Genomic DNA, 18,922 nt, shown 5'->3' on the forward strand with positions numbered 1-18,922 from the left:
CACTCCCACCACATAAGGTTACACCTAGAAGGTGCCATCTATGATCCAGAAAGCAGACCCTTACCAGATATTGAATCTGCCAGCACCCTGTTCTTGGACTTTCCAGCCTGCAGTACTGAGACATTTCCATTGTTTATAAACCACCCAGGCTCTGGTATTTTGTTACAGCAGCCTGAACAGAGGAAGAAAACCACCAAAAGAGTAGGTGTAAAAGACATGAGAAGAGGTCTAAAGACCAAGCCTGATGGGTCCCACTGTTAAACAATGTTGGGGAGATGAAGAGGGTTGAATAAAGAACACTGAGCAAGAACAGCCAAAGCTGAGTGGGTGGTGTCTTAAAAGGAAAGTCAAGAAAGTGTTTCAAGGAGTAACCAATTGTGTCGTATGCTGCTGACATAGACATATGGTGCTGTTCAGAATTCTAAGGTTTGTCTATTCTTTTTAATCCCACAGATGATTACTATCTTATCAGGACAATGCTTGCTTAGATTTATCCATGTTTTCCATTTTATCTACTCACTATTCCTTCTTATACCTCAGTCGATCCTCCTGGGGTAATTTTCTTTCTAGCACATCCTTTAGACATTTCTTTTGTACGGGTCTGTTGGTGGCAAACTTTCCGTATTTCCTCTAATCTGAAGATATCTTTCTCTAATCCTTGTTCTTGGAAGGTGGTTACTGGGCACAATATTTTAGGTTGGCAGTTCTTGTCTGTCAGCACTTTGAAGACATTCTTCCACTTGCTTCTGGTGTTACTAATGAGAAGTCAGCTATCACTTTGTCATTCCTTTGTAGGTGATTTTTTCCTTTTTTTCAGTTATTTTTTAACGTGGTAACATACAGGTAACATAAAATTTACCATCTTAACCATTTTTAGACGCACAGCTCAGTGGTATTAAATACATTCACATTGTTGTGCAACCATCACCAGAATCTATCTCCAGAACTCTTTTCATCTTGCAAAACTGAAACTCTATACCCATTAAACACTAACTCCCCATCCCTCCTCCCCCCAGCTCCTGGTAACTACCCTTCTACTTTCTGTCTCTATGAATTTGACTACTTGGGGTACCTCATATAAGCAGAATCACAGCCTTTGTTTTTTTGTGACTGGTTTTTTTCACTTAGCATAATGTCCTCAAGGTTCATCTATGCTGCAGCACTTACCAGAATTTCCTTCCTTTTTAAGGCTGAGAATATACCACTATATGTATACACCACATTTTGTTTATCCATTCATTCATCAGTGGACACTTGGGGTGCTTTCACCTTTCAGCTACTGTGAATAATGCTGCTATGAACAGGGGTGTGCAAATGTATCTCTGAGACTCTGCTTTTAATTCTTTTCTGTATAGACCCAGAAGTGGAATTGCTGGGTCATACGGTAATTCTGTTTTTATTTTTTTGAGGAAGAGCAATACTGTTTTCCACAGAGGCTGCATCATTTTTACATTCCCACTAACAGTGCACAAGGGTTCCAATTTCTCCACATTGTAGTGATCTTTTTTTGCTCTGGCTGATTTTAAGATGCTCTTTGAGTTCTACAGTTTCACTATGATAAATCCAACTATACTTTTCTTTCACTCCTGCCTTCCCTCTGCTTTCTTTCTTAATCCTGTTTGTGATATGTTTTGCTTCTGGAACCTGTATATTCATGTCTTCCATCAGTTTGGAAAATTCTCAGCTACTGTCTCTTTGAATATTGCCTCTCCTCCATTCATTTGTTCTTGGACTCCAATAGCACATACGTTAGGTCTTCTCATTCTATCCTCCATATTTTTATTATGTCATATTTTCCATCTCCTTGTCTCTCTGTTCTGCATTCTGTTTAATTTCTTCAGATTCATCTTCCAGTTCAAAAGTTCTCTCCTCACTTGTGTCTGATGTGCTGTTTAACATGCAAACTAAGTTATTTTAAAATTTTAAACTACTATATTTTCAATTTGTAACAGTTCCATTTTGTTCTTTTTCAGATCTGCTTGGCCATTCTTGACTGTCATGGCTTCCTCATCATTACGATTTTGTCTTTTATTTCTTTAAAAATTTCATAGATAGCTATATTATATTCTTTAGATGTCAATTCTAACACTTAAGTCCTGTCTAAATCTACCATCTGTTGTTTCTGCTAACTCTCATTCACAGTGGCTTGTCTCTTCTTGTCCTTGATGATCTCTGTTGCTTAATCATCATCTGTGGGAATCCTAGAGAGTTGAATAGGGGATGTTTTCCCTAGAGAGAGAATAAGCATCTACTTTAGCTAGGAGATGTGGTATATTACCAATCTGGAACCACTTTAGATCACTCAAGTTCTGATTTTGGCTCATGGTTTGTTCTTTTTTGGAGGAGGGAAAGGACAGTGGTCCCTGGAAATTGTGCCTACTTCCTGTGAGCTCAGTAATGCTTTAATAAGTATGTTTTATACAAGAAATACAGCTGTCCCCAGAGTATCTGAAATATTTCACCATTTTGTTAGAAGAGAAAGTCTTTTCACTTTCTTCATCATTTTGCAGTGGGGGAGGGGGTCAGAGATATTTATTTTCCACAGAATTTGCAGTAAATTATTATTTTGCCCCTTTAAAAAAAATCCCATACAATATTATAAAGAACAATGCTTCAATTTAGCTATTTTCAAACACAAGTTTTAAAGTACTATGCCACAGGATCCTCACAAGAATATCAGACAATTTACATTTTAAAACCCCTTGAACACGAGACTCTTTAACAACATGAATTAAAGACTGGAAAATGAAAGCAAAAGAATACCTAGCAACTTCAGTGTGTTGGCTTATTGTTACAAAGAGAGAGAGGAAAAAACAGGCGGGAGAATAAGGCTCTTACTCTCTTTGGTTTCCCAGACTTAGAAGCATGAGTTTTGACAAGTTAAGTTATAGGAACTTTTAAATCACATTCTCACCTTTATACTCCCCCCAATAAGATCAGGAGGCTCTTCATCTGTTTCCAAGGCAACGTTTACAGAGGCAAAGGGACGGCTGGCCATCTGCTGCATCTCTCGAAGAAGTTGCTGATGAGTAACACAGCAAGCATTAATGCAATGAGTACTGGGGAGATTTTATTAGAGAATACTACATATTAAAAATATATTATCCTTCCTGACTCAAACAAATCAAGTCCAAGATGATTTTTTTCTTTTTGAGGAAGATTAGCCCTGAGCTAATATCTGACACCAATCCTCCTCTTTTTGCTGAGGAAGACTGGCCCTGAGCTAACATCCATGCCCATCTTTGTCTACTTTATATGTGGGATGGCTGTCACAGCATGGCTTGACAAGTAGTGTGTAGGTCCGCATGTGGAATCTGAACTGGCAAACCCCAGGCTGCCAAAGTGGAATGTGCAAACTTAACTGCTGTGCCACTGGGCCAGCTCCCAAAATGATATTTTTGAGACAGTTGGGGAAAAATGGACATGGACCATGTATTAGATAACATTATGACTTAATGAATTTTGTTAGATGTGATGACAGTATTGTCGTTTTATTAAAGAAAAAGTCCTTGTGTGTTAGAGATTCATACTAAAGTACTGACGGATATAATGCTATGATGCCTGCTTGATAAATACATAAAATAAATGATCTAGCCCTTTCTCCTCATATTTTTATTACTAGATTAAAGCCAGGTTTTCTTTCTTCCTGCTAAAACCTGAACCAAATATTTACACAGCAACCAAAACCCATCCCTCATTACAGAATAGAAAGAAACTGAAAGAGCTCTTTATTCAAAGAGGTGGTACAAGCTAAAAACATACACAAGCGTGAAGTTTTGCAAAGCAGAGGCACAGGCAGGGGCTCTGGATTAGGCAGGTTTGGATGTGACTCCCTGTTCCAATTCTCCCCAGCTGTGTGAGCTTAAAACAGGTGTTTAGAGTCTCTGGGCTTCAATTCTCTTCTCTCTGAAATGGGCTTTTAATCCCATAAGGGTATCAGTAGGATCAAATGAGGTACTTTAACCAGCACAGTGCCTAGCACATAGTGGGTGGTCAATGAGATATCACTGAGGATATCAGAGATCTGGGCATGTGGTTGAAGCTGTGAGGTCATGCCGCAGACGACAACCAGGCCTCACTTCAAACCACTCCCTTGGAACTACTGTAGGAGCCAGAATCTTGGGATGGATAGATCATGGCTCTGTTTCAGAAGGGCGTTTTTATGTTAAACATTTTCTTTAAAATAACAATAATAAAATTCCTACATCTCCTAAAGTTGTTGGTCCATTTACTCAACAAATATACGCAGCAACCCGACTCTGGGTTCTGTGCTATTCTAAGTGCTGGAGTCACAGTAAGAGAGTGTCTACCCACTTCAGTTTCCATTCCAGCTCCTTTATGAAGAGTGCCGGAGATAACGTGAGTAAAAACACTTAAAACAGGGCCTGGTACACAGCAAGGACTGAAGTGTGTCAGCTGCTATTATTTTTGTTATAAATAAAATCAAATCATTCCTTCCGAACTTCTGAGAGGGAATAAATCATGACTAACATTTTAGAAATGCTACATTTACAAATGTTTAGGGTCACAGTTACAGAGAATTTCTAATTCACGAGGGTAAAAGCTTGGTTTATGGGCTGATCAACTGCGTAATAAACATACTTTTTTTTAAAGCTTTTTTCTACAAGATATTCACTTCCTCCTTATTTTCTTTCATGTGTGTTGCAAATAATTTCCAGTTGGTTGTCTTCTGTGTTATTCATTTATTTATTTTTGAAATACTTAAGTATTAATTTTTACGCAGGCAAATCTCTACTATATCGTGTTTCACTAACTTTATCTGAAAATAATAACATCTCCTTTTCAATGGTAACAAAACGTCTATTTCTCTTTCTCTTAGTACACAGTCTAGAATACAGAACAAAACTGACCATGGGGACTACATGATGATTAGGAACACGGCCTGAAATGGGAGAAGTCCCAAGTGTAATGGCCAGTTGAGCTTCTTAGTAACTGTGTGATGATGGGTAAATAACATTGCCACTCTGAACCTCAGTTCCTTCACATGTAAAACAGGGCTAGTGTCAGTAACTCTTTCATAGGGTTGTTGTGAGGATTAAAACAGTTAATGTATACAAAAACGGTTAGAACAGTGCCTGGAATTTAGAGATGCTCATGTCAGCTCTTGTTACAACTGACTTGTCTGGATTTCTTTCTTTTATTTTTTTTTGCTGAGGAAGATCAGCTCTGACCTAACATCTGTTGCCAATCTTCCCCTTTTTTTTGCTTAAGGAAGATTAGCCCTGAGCTAACATCTGTGCTAATCTTCCTCTATTTCATATGTGGGTTGCGGTCACAGCATGGCTGACAAGTGCTTTAGGTCTATGCCTGGGATCCAAACTCGTGAACCTGGGCTGCCAAAACTGAGTGCGCCAAACTTAACCACTAGGCCACGGGGCCAGCCCTGACTTGTCTGGATTTTATTGGTACATCCTCTAGTGTTTTCTCATCACAAGTGATGCTGGTTATCTAGTTGTTCTTCATAGTGTTAAGGAGGTATTATTTTTGAGTTTACTAAGAGTTTGTTATTAAATTAGGAATGGTGTTGAATTTCAATAAATGACTAAATGATTACTTGGTCACTACTAAAAATTTAGGTTCTATGTTTTAGCCACTGATAAAACATATTTGAATATGCTATCCCCTGAATTTTTAAAATAATAATAAAGAGGATGCAACATTACCTCTATGATAACATCCCCTTTACCTGGGTCAGAAAAGGTGTCATGGCCCCAAGGAAGAGGCCCATATCCTGGAGTCTATCTTAACTCCATTACAGACACTATGTTCTGTGAAAAGTGCTGAGTGCTTGTGAGTTTTGATTTTAGATATTCCTTTTCTCTTCTAAATCTTGTCCATAGATCAATTTTATATAGAAAAAGGCATAAGTTGACAGAGAAAACCAAGGACTGCATGTAAGTCTAGATCTTTGTGCATTTCTATTAGCAACCATGAAACAGACATGACGACTAAAAGGCAAAGTAATAACAAGCAAAAGTTGCAATAAACAAAGTTGTTATGTTGTGATTTTTTACCCAAGTTTAGGTTTTAACCAAGGTTTGTCAATTGTAAATATCTGCTTGACGTATTAATATTACTTTTGGAATGGAGCTCTGGAAACAAATCGAGACCAATTAAAAAATAAAACTTAAGCAAAAACAGACACACATTTATCTTTCCTTGAAAAATGAGAAATTTTCGAGATGCTTGAATGGCTGGTTTCAACTCTTATTCTCATGAAAGGCTCTTGTGAATGCCTAACTACTGAGCCCTCAGGTCTCCAGCCTAAGCTGAGGACCAGGTTCTGGCAGGAAGGATAAAATTAGCATCTATGAGTCAATACTAGAGTTTCCCTTTAGAAAGTTAAAACCATGTGGTGCAGAATTAATTACACTTTAGAAGCACTAATGGAAGTCTACTGGCCATATTCTGCAGAAAGGGCAGCATTATTCTCACTGTGCATATGTCTACCAATTATCACTAAATAGCTAACACTGACTTGCTTAAGAGAAATAGAAAGGAAAGAAGCTCTTACAGGGATTCATCAGTCTTCATCCACTGAAGCTTACCTCTCTACGCCTGGAGGCCCAACAACTTTGTTTGATCTTCCAAACCACAGCAGCCACCAGGAGCAAAGAGAGGAAACAACTGTGAGAAAGGAAAGTAGGGAGTTATTATCCCAGCCCCCAGAATCAGCACCACTGTCATCCACAGCTCAGGCCAGGCAGAGAAACAGTCCCCCAAAGACCAACTCCAGGCTCCTTTCTGGTAAGTCATCATAACCACGTCCTGGTCATAGGAATCAAAGTATGAGAAGACTTTGATAAGCTGAGCTACCTGACTTGAGCTCTGCACTGTATTGTCCCTGTAAGGTGCTGGGAGAGAGCCCGGACCTCCCACTGGACCTTTACCAGAATGGCCCATCATAGCTTATCCTAAGTAAGAAAAATAATTCTAAGATATTTATGACAAATATCAACCATGCTGTTTAAACAAATCAGCAAACATTTACTGGTAAAGTCTGAAAAAATGAGAAAAGTTAATTATTAAAGTAACAATTAGCTTTTGGTAAAGTGGAGGTAAACATAGAAGAAATAAATTTGTGTAACAGTATATATTCAATTATATTTTTATAAAGTAAATACCCATTTTTTATAAAATAAAAAGATCATACTCAAGCCAATGACTTTCTTTTTCTTTTTTTTTTTTTTTGGCTGAGGAAATTTCAGCCTGAGCTAACATTTTTTGCCAATTTTCCTCTTTTTGTACGTGAGCCACTGCTACAGCATGGCCACTGATAGACGAGTGGTGTAGGTCTGTGCCCAGGAACTGAACCTGGGCCACTGAAGCAGAGTGCACCAAACTTAACCACTAGGCCACCAGGGCTGGACTGCCAATGACTTTCTTAAAAGTATTAGGAGAGAAAAACCCACAGTGATCTTGTAACTGCAAATGATTTCAACATTCTCTCATCTGTAAACCAGGCACTGAATGTTTTGAAAAGCTACTGTGACAGTAAAGAAAATGACTGGTTTCTGGTTAAAGGAAGAATGAGCCCAACAAATAAACCTCTTAGATAACTGCTTAAGTAAATTTAAAACTGGCAATGTCACTCAAGTTGTAAAAGGGGCTTGCTACAGAGTATGGTTCTATCATGTTACATGCAGACACGAGGCTCTTGGCCCCATGCCATCAGGTACCCTCTTGCTGAGCTGTCTGCATTTTGTAGGATGGCGCTGGCTTCACGAACACTGGCCTGAGTACACCCAAGTGCTGACTTGGAGGCTGGCCTCCCAAGCTGGCTGGAGAAAGGCAGTAAGACGCTAGGATGACTGAACTTCTGCCCTTTCACAAATAGAAACCTCAAGGCTCCCACAGCCCACAACTTCCCCAAGATGCACAAGAGTGCAGACTCTCCAATGGGTTCCCTGACAAGAGAGAAGGGGGCCCCCAGGGTCAGCACTCAGGGGACAGCCCTCAGTTCCTATCCTCCTGGGCCTGACGCTGCCGGTCCTTCCTCCTCCCTGACAGTCTCTATTTTTATCAATACTTTATTGGGCCGGGTACTTTTCTAGGCTCATGGAACACACTGACAAACCGAACAAAAGAACAGCGATCCTATGGAGTTTACATCTCAGCAGGTGGAGACAAACAGTAAACAACATAAACAAGCAAATTATAGAGCATGTCAAAAGGTAGTAAATGCTACAGAAATAAAAAGATGATAAAGCTAAGGAGTTCAGGAGTGCCAGAGGCACTCTAAAGCAGAATGGTCAGAGTGGGTGGGCCCTACTTCTGGAGAAGGTGACATCTGAGCAAAGGCTTGGATGAGGTGTGGGAGGCAGCTCCACGGGTCTGCAGAAACACCCCTGGGGCACCGACGTGGGCTAGTGCAAAGCCCGAAGCAAGGACATGCCTAGGATTGCTTGAGAATCTCAGGAGGTTAGGGTGGCTGGAGTTGGGGGAGTACACCAGGGATAAAGGCAAAGAGGTAAGAGGAGGGCAGATCATGAAGGGCTCTGCGGGCATTATAAGGGCGTTGGATTTTACTGAGTGAGATGAGGAGCCAGCGCAGGTTTTTGAGCAGAGAAGTGTCATGATTTAACACATGCTGAGGAGACCTTTAGGGTAGCAATGGCAGACATGGGGAGACCAGCAGTCCAGGTGAGAGATGATGGTGGCTCAGACCAGGGTGGTGGCAGCAGTCGTGTGAAAAGCACTTTGGACTCTGGACATAATCTGAAGGTCGAGACAACTGGATTTCCTGATGGCTGGATGTAGAGTATGGAAGAAAGAGAAAAGTCAGGGTTTTTGGCCTGAGGGACCTACCAACAACCTAGACAAGGAAGGCTCTGGGTGGAGTAGGTGCAAGACAGCAAGTCAGTTCAGTTTTAGACATGCTGAGTTCTGAGATAGCTACTAGACAGCCAATGGGAGATGTCATGGGCAGACATACAAGGCTGGAGGCTGGGGGCCAGGTCTGGGCTGGAGATGGCATTTGGGAGTCATCAGTGTATATATGGTATTTGAAGTAATCAATCCAGATGAGGTCACCAAGGGAGTGAATACAAACAGAGAAGGATGTTCTAGGGGGCAACCCAACATTGAGAAACTGGGGAGAACAGGAAGAAGCAGTAAAGGAGTCTGAGAAGAGTAACCTCAGTATTTCTTGGTTTCCATGCATAATCCTACGTTTTGTTATTTTTATTCTAATAGATAAAGACAAGGAAACAGTAAATCCACATGGAAGGACATGAAGCAAATGAGAACAGCTTTTAAGATAGTTAAGATATTGCTGATGTAGCTGACTAGAGAGCTGGCCTCAGAGGCGAGGACCCTGGTGTCACTCAGAGGCCTCTCTTGGGACTACCCTCAATACAGAGCTGTAACACAGTGCAGCTCAGGTCTGTGCCCCTGTTCCCCCCAGGCCTAGGTGGGACTTCTGTCTTCAGTGCAGACCTATTGAAAAAACCAACAACCCAGGTCCTTCCACCTGTTACAGCTTTTCTAATAAGTGACACAGACAGCATACCACCACACAGTGATTGTCCCTCAAAGCTGATATATGCATATTTTTCCCAGGATAATGTAACAATGAAGAATTTACTAGTTATTTCAAAAAAGGTACCACTCGCCGATACCCCTCCCTTCTTTCTTTTCCTACCACTAATTTGGGTATAGGTGGGACTGTGACTCAGTGTTCACCCTACTGTAGTCCCTCTTATCAACAGTTTTCTGTATTTTTCAATACAAATGTAATTTAAAGAAACATTGTATCATGGAAGTTCTCAAACACTTGAAATATAGAGAACATCTAGCGAATCCCTATATGTCTATTACTTAGCCTTAACAATTATTAACTTTTTGCCAATGTCATTCAAAGATCTTTTTTTTTTAAAAGATTTTTCCTTTTTCTCCCCAAAGCCCCCGACACGCAGCTGTGTATTTTTAGTTGTGGGTCCTTCTAGCTGTGGCATGTGGGACACTGCCTCAGAATGGCTTGATGAGTGGTGCCATGTCTGCGCCCAGGATTTGAACCGGTGAAACCCCGGGCCACCGAAGTGGAGTGTGCGAACCCAACCATTTGGCCATCAGGCGGGCCCCCAAAGATCATTCTTAAGAAGTGTATTTCAACACTAGGACACTGATCCCAAGCTCTCTCATTTCCTGTTGGCTCTGTACCTAAGGAGAAAACAAGAGTCCTTTGGCTTTTTTGTCCTAAACCTGCCCCTGCTTATCAGAGGCGTGCACTCTTCTGAGATTATTCTCAAAAACTCATGCCTTGATTCTAGGTCTTTCTTTCCATATTTCGTATATGTCTTTTGAAAACCCACAATGTGTTTCAGAGCTCAGTATTTGGGGACATCTGTCTGTTTCTCATCAGCTTAACTGTAATTGTGCAGCCAGAATGATATTTTTGAGAATGCCCTGAACTTTCCTTCCAGAGGGCAAGGCCATTAAATAATGGTTATCTTTTCCTGCACATACAAGTCTAGCCTTCCTAAAACTACGTAAAAACCGGCTGACCTTCCAGCCAGCCTGAACACAGAAACACCACTGCTGCTTTTCAAGTTCCTGTGATTTGCACTTCACCATTCTGGTCAGAATTAGATCCAGAGTGACAGGACCTCATATCACTTCTATCTTCTGGAAAGTGAAATGGTCAACAAGCCATGGATTTGTCAAAACGTCTGTTGCCAATCTGGCCAGAGTCTTAGCAGAAATTCAGATAATTAAGTTTTACAAAAACATTATATCTTGACTACATCAGGAACTCCCATTACATTCCCTCCTTTTGGCAGGTGGCGTGACATCACCTGTTTCTCCTTTTTACCCTCACTCACTTGCTGCCCTCTCAGGCACCTCTAACTCCAGCCACACAGATTTGCACAGTGTTAGTCTGTCTCTCCTCTTCCTAATAAGTCATCACCCTGACCACACTAGCACATCACTCCCAGATGCAAAGCCCTTTCACATACATTGCCTCATTTGATTCTCAGATACACAAGGCTCCTACTGGAATCTGGAGAAGCATCTCATTAAGACACAAAGAAAGCTTAACGGATTTGTCAGGAGCTACAGTTTACTTCCCATGCCTGAGTCTACAAGTACTTTTTCTAACTCACTTCATACTGATTTTCTCATTTGAACCATTAGGCCCACCCCTGCAACTCTAATTCTCTTTTCCATACTATAGGAGCGATTTTTCAGAGTGCTTAGGATTATCTGGATACCTTTCCACCTCCCCTTACATGTTTCATGTAAATCTTTCGGGATCTGGTTAACTTGCTCTGGGAAAATATTTTCTTCCCTATGCTCATGAAAAGGACACTATTCTCAGCTAAAGGGTCACCATTCCTAATTCTTAAATATAATCCAGAAAAATCAAAGTTCTGGATTCTTTTCCAAAGGTTCCACCTTCCAAAGGGAGAAGTGATAAAAACACCATCAGTCCTCATTTACTACACAAGATTCCATGGTCCCTGAAGATGTTCCCCAACCAATTCTGATGATGTTGTTCAGTCTTCCACCAATCGGCAGCAGTGACTAATCCTCACTAGGTTGGTACTTGGCAGCAGGGTCATCTCATTCCATACACATGTTCCAAGAATATAACACACCCGCTAATTGGAGCTACTGTGTTAGCATATGGCCTTTGCATCCCCTTAAGAGTGAGACATCAAACAGCACCACTAGCTTTTTTCCCTCAGAGACGCTGGTGCCTATGGTTATGACTGCACTTCTCCTGAAGGTCTAGTTTACTTTCCAATCAAAGTAATTGAGTAAATATATTATTTGAGCATGGCTACGTGCTGGATGCTGCCGATGTGTGTATATACAGGGGAGAACAAGAGACAGTGTCCCTGCTCTCTCGAAGCCCACAGTCTAACTGTGGACAAAGATAGTAAGCAAGTAAAAAACTGTGGTAAGTACCCTGATGAAAAATAACACGGTTCCATGGGAAAGATCAAGGGAGACAGCTTCATTTGGATGTGCCTGGATAGAATCTTGGGAGAAGAAATCCTGTGCCAAGATTTGAAGGCATAATAAAAAAATATATATTTGGTCTTTGTCCCGAGTTCCCGGCACAGAGCTCCTAAAACCCTTGAAATTTCCTAACTGATAGGAGTGTCTCCCCGCCTTTTTTATACAAACATTCATAAGAGCTTTATTTGTAACAGTCAAAAAGAAACAAACCAAATGTCCATCAAGAGGTGGATAAACAAATTTTGGTTTATTTTTACATAGAATAGTGTTGCTTTGAGTGCTGTCAAGTCAATTCCAACTTCTTGCGACCCTGTGGACAGCAGAAGGAGCCCTGGCCGGTCTTTTTGCTCTGTCCTCTCACCTTTCAGCACTATATCAGACAGTGCTCCACTGGTATTCCCAGGGTTTTCATGGCCAAAATTTTTGAAAGTGGGTGGCCGGGTCCTTCTTCCTAGTCTTCTTCCTGTCTTAGTCTGGAAGCTCTGCTGAAACTTGTCCATCATGGGTGACCCTGCTGCTATTTGAAACACCGGTGGCAGAGCTTTCAGCATCATAGCAACATTTTCCTGTCTCCCGAAAAACCAACCATGTGCTTAGGAGGTTAGACCGTTTAGCCCCCCATCACTCCCAACCTGAAGGGAGGAGAGAGGGGCTGGACATGGAGTTCAATCACCAATGGCCAGCAATTTCATCAATCATACCTATGTAATGAAACCTTCAAAAAACATGGAACAATGAGGTTTTGGGGAGCTTGTCGGTTGGTGAACACACTGATGTGTGGGAGGGTGCCCTGCCCAGAAACGGCATGGAAGCTCTGTGCTCTCCCCCTACACCCATGTCTTACCCCATACATGTCTTCCATTTGGCTGTTCCTGGGTTGTACTCTTTATAATAAAACTGTAATTTTAAGGATATGCCTTCTTGAGTTTTGTGAGTCATTCTAGCAAACTGTCAAATCTTTTAGTTGGCCAGGCAGAAGTGTGAGCAGCCTGGGGACTCATTTGTGGTTGACATCTGCAGTGGGGGCAGTCTAGTCTGACTGAGCCCTTAACCTCTGGGGTCTGTGCTTACTCCAGGTGGTTAGTATCAGAACTGAACTGAATTGTAGGACACCCAGTTGGTGTCAGAGAATTGGTTGTTGTTTGGAAAAACCAACCAATGGGTAAAAGTATACAGGTGAAGTGAGGGAGAAGAGTGTTCCAGAAAGAAGGAAAAGCATGTGCAAATGCTGTGAGGTGGGAGAGAGCTTGGTGCTTCTGAAGAAACTGAAGGAGGTTCATGTAGTGGAAATGCAGAGGAGAGCAGCATAAGATGAATATAGAGAGGTGAGCCAGAGGCCAGTCCACGCAGAACTTGGTCTTCATTTGATACAACACGAAGCCACTGAATATGGATAAGTGGATAGACACAAACCAATTCATGATTTTAAAGGTCTCCTCTGGACTTTTTGTGGGTTGTAGAGGGCCAAAGTCAAGTGAAATCATCCTGGCAAGACTGTGATGGTTAGGGCTGGGATGGGGAGTTCAGGTGGAGCAGATCTCCACCTCATGTTCGATAGCTCTAACTGCTGGGACGCAGTGAGGGAGTGCCTACTGGGTGTGAAAGGGAGAGAAGTGACTTGGAACTGGCAGCACGATGTTGCTAATCAGCGATGTGGGGAAGGCTGGGGAGAAAGGGCATATTATACTGAGGGGATGGCAGACTGAGAAGATGGCCAGGGTCAAGCTCTGGAAGAATATCAACAGTGAGAGGTTGAACAGAAAAGGTCATTCAGCAAGGGAGACCAAGAAGGAGTGGCCTCAGGGCGGCAGGGGTCACAGAAGGCAAGAAGAGTCTCACTGGCAGCGTGGTCCGTTGGTTGATACTGTCAAGAAGTCAAAAAGATGAAAACTGAAAAGTATTTTTTGGATTTGGCAATAGAGCTGTGCTAGCTGCCCTCAACAACAAAAAAAATTTAGATGGGGTGTGGGGATGGAAGCCAGATTAGAGAGGGCTGAAAAGCAAAAAAGGAGCTCCAGTGCAGAAGATTTTTAGGGTAGTGAAAATACACTCTGTATGATATTATAATGATAGATATATGTCCTTATACATTTGTTCAAGCCCATAGAATACACAACACCTAGAGTGAACCCTAAGGTAAACTGTGGACTCTGGATGATTATGGTGTCAATGTAGGTTCATCCTTAGTACCTGCAGGTACTAGTGAAAAATGCGCAATTCTGGTGAGTGATGTTGATAGCTGGGAAGGCTATGCATGTGTAGAGGCAGGGGATATACGGGAAGTCTCTGTACTTTCCTTTCAATTTTGTTGTAAACCTAAAACTGCTTTAAACAAATAAAGTCTCTAAAAATTTAAATAAAATAAAAGGTGCTCCAAGCCTAGAGTCAACAGATACAAGGAGGGAGGGGGCTCTGGGGAACTGCCAGAGTGTTGGGGGGAGCTGTATTCAGAGTAGCCGCACCAAATGGCTTCTTCCCCTACTCCGAGCGATGGAAGACAGCAGCTAAAGCAGTGAGTTCTGGTCCTGGGGCTGGAGAGGCTAGGAAGGATGGGGGCTCTCTCCTTCAGAAGACAGACTAACAGTACACCCCACACAGCAGCACATTCGGCCCGTACTCCACACTCACTGGAGGTTCTGACAGACACAAATGGCAGCCACATACAGGCAAATGTGGAATCTTCAACACAACTCAAAATCAGACATTTTGAGGAAAACCAACACTGTGAAAGAGAGGTACCAAACCTCACACCAACAAAAACCCCCCCAAACATCTGAGGTGACAGTTATTGACAGCACAAAATAAGACTTCAAAATAAAATAAAATATTATTAATCTCACAAAGGAATATGAAAGGAAACTGCATTCATAAAACTAACACAGGCTATAAGAAAAAATCTATTAGAAATGCAAAAGTTAAAATTAAAAAAACCTCATCAGATGGGCTCAACAAGAGAATGGACCCAATTTTGGATTAAATTAATGAGCTAGAAAATACTGCTGAGGAGCTGCCCCAGAAGGCAGTGCAAAAGGAAAATGAGAAGAAAATGAGAGTTCAGTTAAGAAATATGGAGGACAGATCCAAAATCTCCCTCATTCACCTAAGAGAGAATTCCAGAATTCAAGCAAACAGAATTAAAGGAGAGGAAACAAATAGATAACAGATAATGTTGCGAAACTCAAGACTCTAGGCTTCAGAGTGACAGTCCCAGACACATATCAAATTCTCAGATCTTTTCTGAGAGAATTACTCTAGGATATAGTTCTGCATAACAACATCATCCAACAAAGGGGAGACATGGGACACATAAAATGATACTAGAAAAAAACCAGTAAGACTTATAAAAATTGTTTCTATATAATGTAAAATAATTACAATCTAGAATTTAAACCCCAGATAATCACTAACTAGGAGGTCACTGGATGGTTGCAGGGCAGTAATTACAAGGCGCTCTCAGAGCCCTAAGGAAGCCAGCTCTTGTAGGAACTGGGATCATGAAGCTGCCAGGAGCTGAGGCCACGTTCACATGCCATCAGTAGCTATATAATTTTCTTTCCGATCTCACCTCCTATGCTTTACCTTGCATGGAGAGGGACGTAATACTGTCCCGGTCTCTGAATTCACACAACTTTCAGCTAACTCAGGGTTTCTCATTGCTAGCTGAACCTAAGAATCACTGGAGAACCTTTAAAATATCACAATGATCAGTACCCATGCCAGACAATTAAATCAGCGTCTCTGGGGGTAGGGGGCCCAGACAGCTGTTTCTTTTTTTTAAGCTTCCCAGGTAGTTCTAAGGTATAGCCAGGGCTGAGTGTCATGAGATAACTGTTTCAGGCTCTCAGAACCCAATTTAAAATTTGTAGACAAGGCCTCTAATTGGCCTTGTTCATCTTTGCATGTCAAACTGTAGGTTCGTCTATGTATGAGCTGCCCTTAAACTCCAGACTGTTAAATAACTGCATTAAAGGGTGATTAAGTGCTATAATAAAAACATGAGTAGGGCAGAGTCCAAGAAGGGGTGGACTCCAGGGTGAATATGTCTGGAGAAGACTTCATAGAGTAGGCATAGAGTAGGCAATTAGGCTGGGTTTTGAAGGAGTAATATGACAGGTCAGTGGGATAGGGTTTAATACCTTTGAGGCAAATGCAGAAGAGAACTAGGTAAGTGCACCACCCCTCCAGGCCCAGCTGCTCACATGGCCAAAAAGGAAGGAAATGACAACTATCTTGGAGGGACTCAAAATTTAGTGGAAGTCACTGGGAAAAGATTCATGAAATACTGAATTTGCAAGAATATAGTATTATTCTTTGGTCCCACTCTGGAGGAACCATGGAAGATGGCTCATGGCGGTGAGTCCTGGCTGCCTGGCACCAAGCAGAATAAAAAATTGTTGGGAGGGGTGAAAAGAGATACTGGGATTTTAATTATTCTGTGGTAACACGAGAGTGGGCAGTTTCCGTTTGGAATCTACGTTTCTGTGGAAAGAAGAGATTTCCTTGTGAACAGGGGGAGATTTCATAAATTTCCAGCATTCCGTATTGCTGGGACAGAGGTCCTGTGGTGCCCACTCGGCTCCAATAAGCTAAGCTGGGTATACTGTGAAAAAGGAAATAAAAGAGAGTGAATTCCTGGCCTAGCGGAGGTGTGGCCTTGGAGGTGAAGTAATTAACATCCTGCCTTGATTCACTGATTCAGATTCACAGTTTCTAAGGTCTATCCATTTGGAAAAATAATAAAGCTATATCCAAGTAGATTCCAGATGGATAAAGGAAGACCTAAACATGAAAAAACAACAGTAGATAAAATACTCATGAAGAAAATACAGGAAAAGACTGACACATCTGCTTGGTAAAAAATACCGTAAACGGGGTTAAAAGACAAACAACTGAACACATAACATGTTAATGGTCACAAAATACAATGAGGTCCTAAATTTCAGTAAGAAAAAGGCAAATATCCCAATATAAATATGAGCAAAGGATATGAACAGGTAATTCAAAACAAGAACTCTAAGAGATCAGTAAATACCACTCATAATTAAATCCAAATTCACACAAGATACCAGCGATACCTCCCAGAATGACAAACTGAAAAATAATGACAATTTCTAGTGTTGCTGAGAAATAGTAATAGTAAGAAAAATGGCAGAAATAATAAGAGAAATTACATTCCTGCTGTAGGAGTATAAATTCATGCAACTGTTCTGAGGGGCCACTTGGCAGTGTTTTCACATTTTGATATAGCAACTATAGGACAAAAAATTTTCCCAGAGAGATATTCATAGAAAAATGCAAAGACATATGCAACAAAAATTGAGGACAATCTAAGAGTCAATCAAAAGAGGAATGGTTAAATAAAATATAGTACTCATACTATGGGAAAAGCTGTTTAGAAAAATGAGGTGAATCTCCACACGGGAAAAGTTAACCACAGAACACTGAGTGAAAAAGCAAGTTACATAACAACACATAAAGAGGTAGCCCATTTTACAAACCAAAGAATTGGAAAAACCACAATTTACATATAGTGTATATACACAGGGAAAAGATTTTGGAAACATATACACCAAAATATTAACAGTGGTAAATTTCTACATAATAGGATTAGGGGAAGTTTGAACTTTTACTTTATCTTTATGTTGTCTGAAGTTTTCTTACGAACATAAATTACTTTTGGTATTTTATAAGAATTCTTGTCTTCATGTTGATTTTCTACTTTAAAAAGCCTGAATGAAGACTTAACATTTTGCTTTAAAATATTTATATAGTTTAGCATTATTTCATCACATCTTTTTAGACTGTCCCTATAAATTTTTTCCTTTTGCATTATCTGTACCATTGCTGTCCAAGAGAATTGTAATGCGAGCCACATATGTAATTTTAAATGTTGTGGTTGCCACATTAAAAAGTAAAAAGAAACAGGTGAAATTAATTTATATATTATTATATTAATTAGTAATATAGCTTTATTTAACCCAAGATAGCCAAAACATCATTTGAACATGTGACCAATATAAAAATTATTGAGGGGGCAAGCCTGGTGGCGCAGTGGTTAAGTGTGCACGTTCCGCTTTGGCGGCCCAGGGTTCACCGGTCCGGATCCCGGGTGTGGACATGGCACCACTTGGCAAGCCATGCTGTGGTAGGCATCCCACATATAAAGTAGAGGAAGATGGGCATGGATGCTAGCTCAGGGCCAGTCTTCCTTAGCAAAAAGAGGAGGATTGGCAGCAGTTAGCTCAGGGCTGGCTAACCTTCCTCAAAAAAAATAAATAAATGAATAAAATAAAAAATTATTGAGATATGTTCCATTCTTATTTTCTAATAAGTCTTCAAAATCCAGTGTGTAATTAATTAATTAATTAATTAAATCTGCTTTTTCTCCCCATGTCCCTCCAGTACATAGTTGTATATTTTAGTTGTGGGTCCTCCTAGCTGTGGCATGTGGGACACCACCTCAGTGTGGCCTGATGAGTGGTGCCACGTCCACATCAGTGAAACCCTAGGCTGCCAAAGTAGAGTGCGAACTTAACCACTCACCACGGGACCGACCCCGAGTGTGTATTTTATATTTATAAGCATACCTCAATTTGAACATAAATTTTTATCAGAAAATATTTGATGTGTATTTAGATTTCATAAAATTCACATTTGAAAAAGTAGATTCACATATCCAGGTTGTTCTAAATGTACTTAAAAGTTTTCTGATAATTTAATCATATTATCAGTTTTTAAATTACATTTAAATTAGTTAACATTAAATAAAATGGGGGCCAACCCAGTGGCGCAGCAGTCAAGTTCACACCCTCCACTTTGGTAGCCCGGGGTTTGCCGGTTCAGGTCCTGGATGTGGACCTACACATCGCTTATCAAGCCATGCTGTGGCAGGTGTCCCACATATCAAACAGAGGAAGATGGGCACAGATGTTAG

At 40.9% G+C, this 18,922-nt stretch overlaps 1 protein-coding gene across 5 annotated transcripts in view; it reads right to left on the reverse strand.

Annotated features, from left to right (window-relative positions):
• The window catches only part of ATRN (attractin), a 178,334-nt gene that overhangs the window by 8,628 nt on the left and 150,784 nt on the right, over nt 1-18,922 (reverse strand). For 2 of the 5 annotated variants that reach the window (XM_070587929.1, XM_070587933.1), the window contains exons 26-27: nt 6,570-6,648; nt 2,915-3,022 (exon numbers count right to left, since the gene is read on the reverse strand). In XM_070587929.1, the coding sequence (XP_070444030.1) occupies nt 2,915-3,022; nt 6,570-6,648 (187 nt within the window). Of the gene's footprint in view, nt 1-2,914; nt 3,023-6,569; nt 6,649-12,167; nt 12,521-17,919; nt 18,193-18,922 lie in introns of those variants that run through there. The other 3 variants (XM_070587930.1, XM_070587932.1, XM_070587931.1) reach the window with 3 other exon arrangements.

This window comes from Equus przewalskii, chromosome 21, assembly GCF_037783145.1.
Source record: "Equus przewalskii isolate Varuska chromosome 21, EquPr2, whole genome shotgun sequence".
Lineage (NCBI taxonomy): Eukaryota > Metazoa > Chordata > Mammalia > Perissodactyla > Equidae > Equus > Equus przewalskii.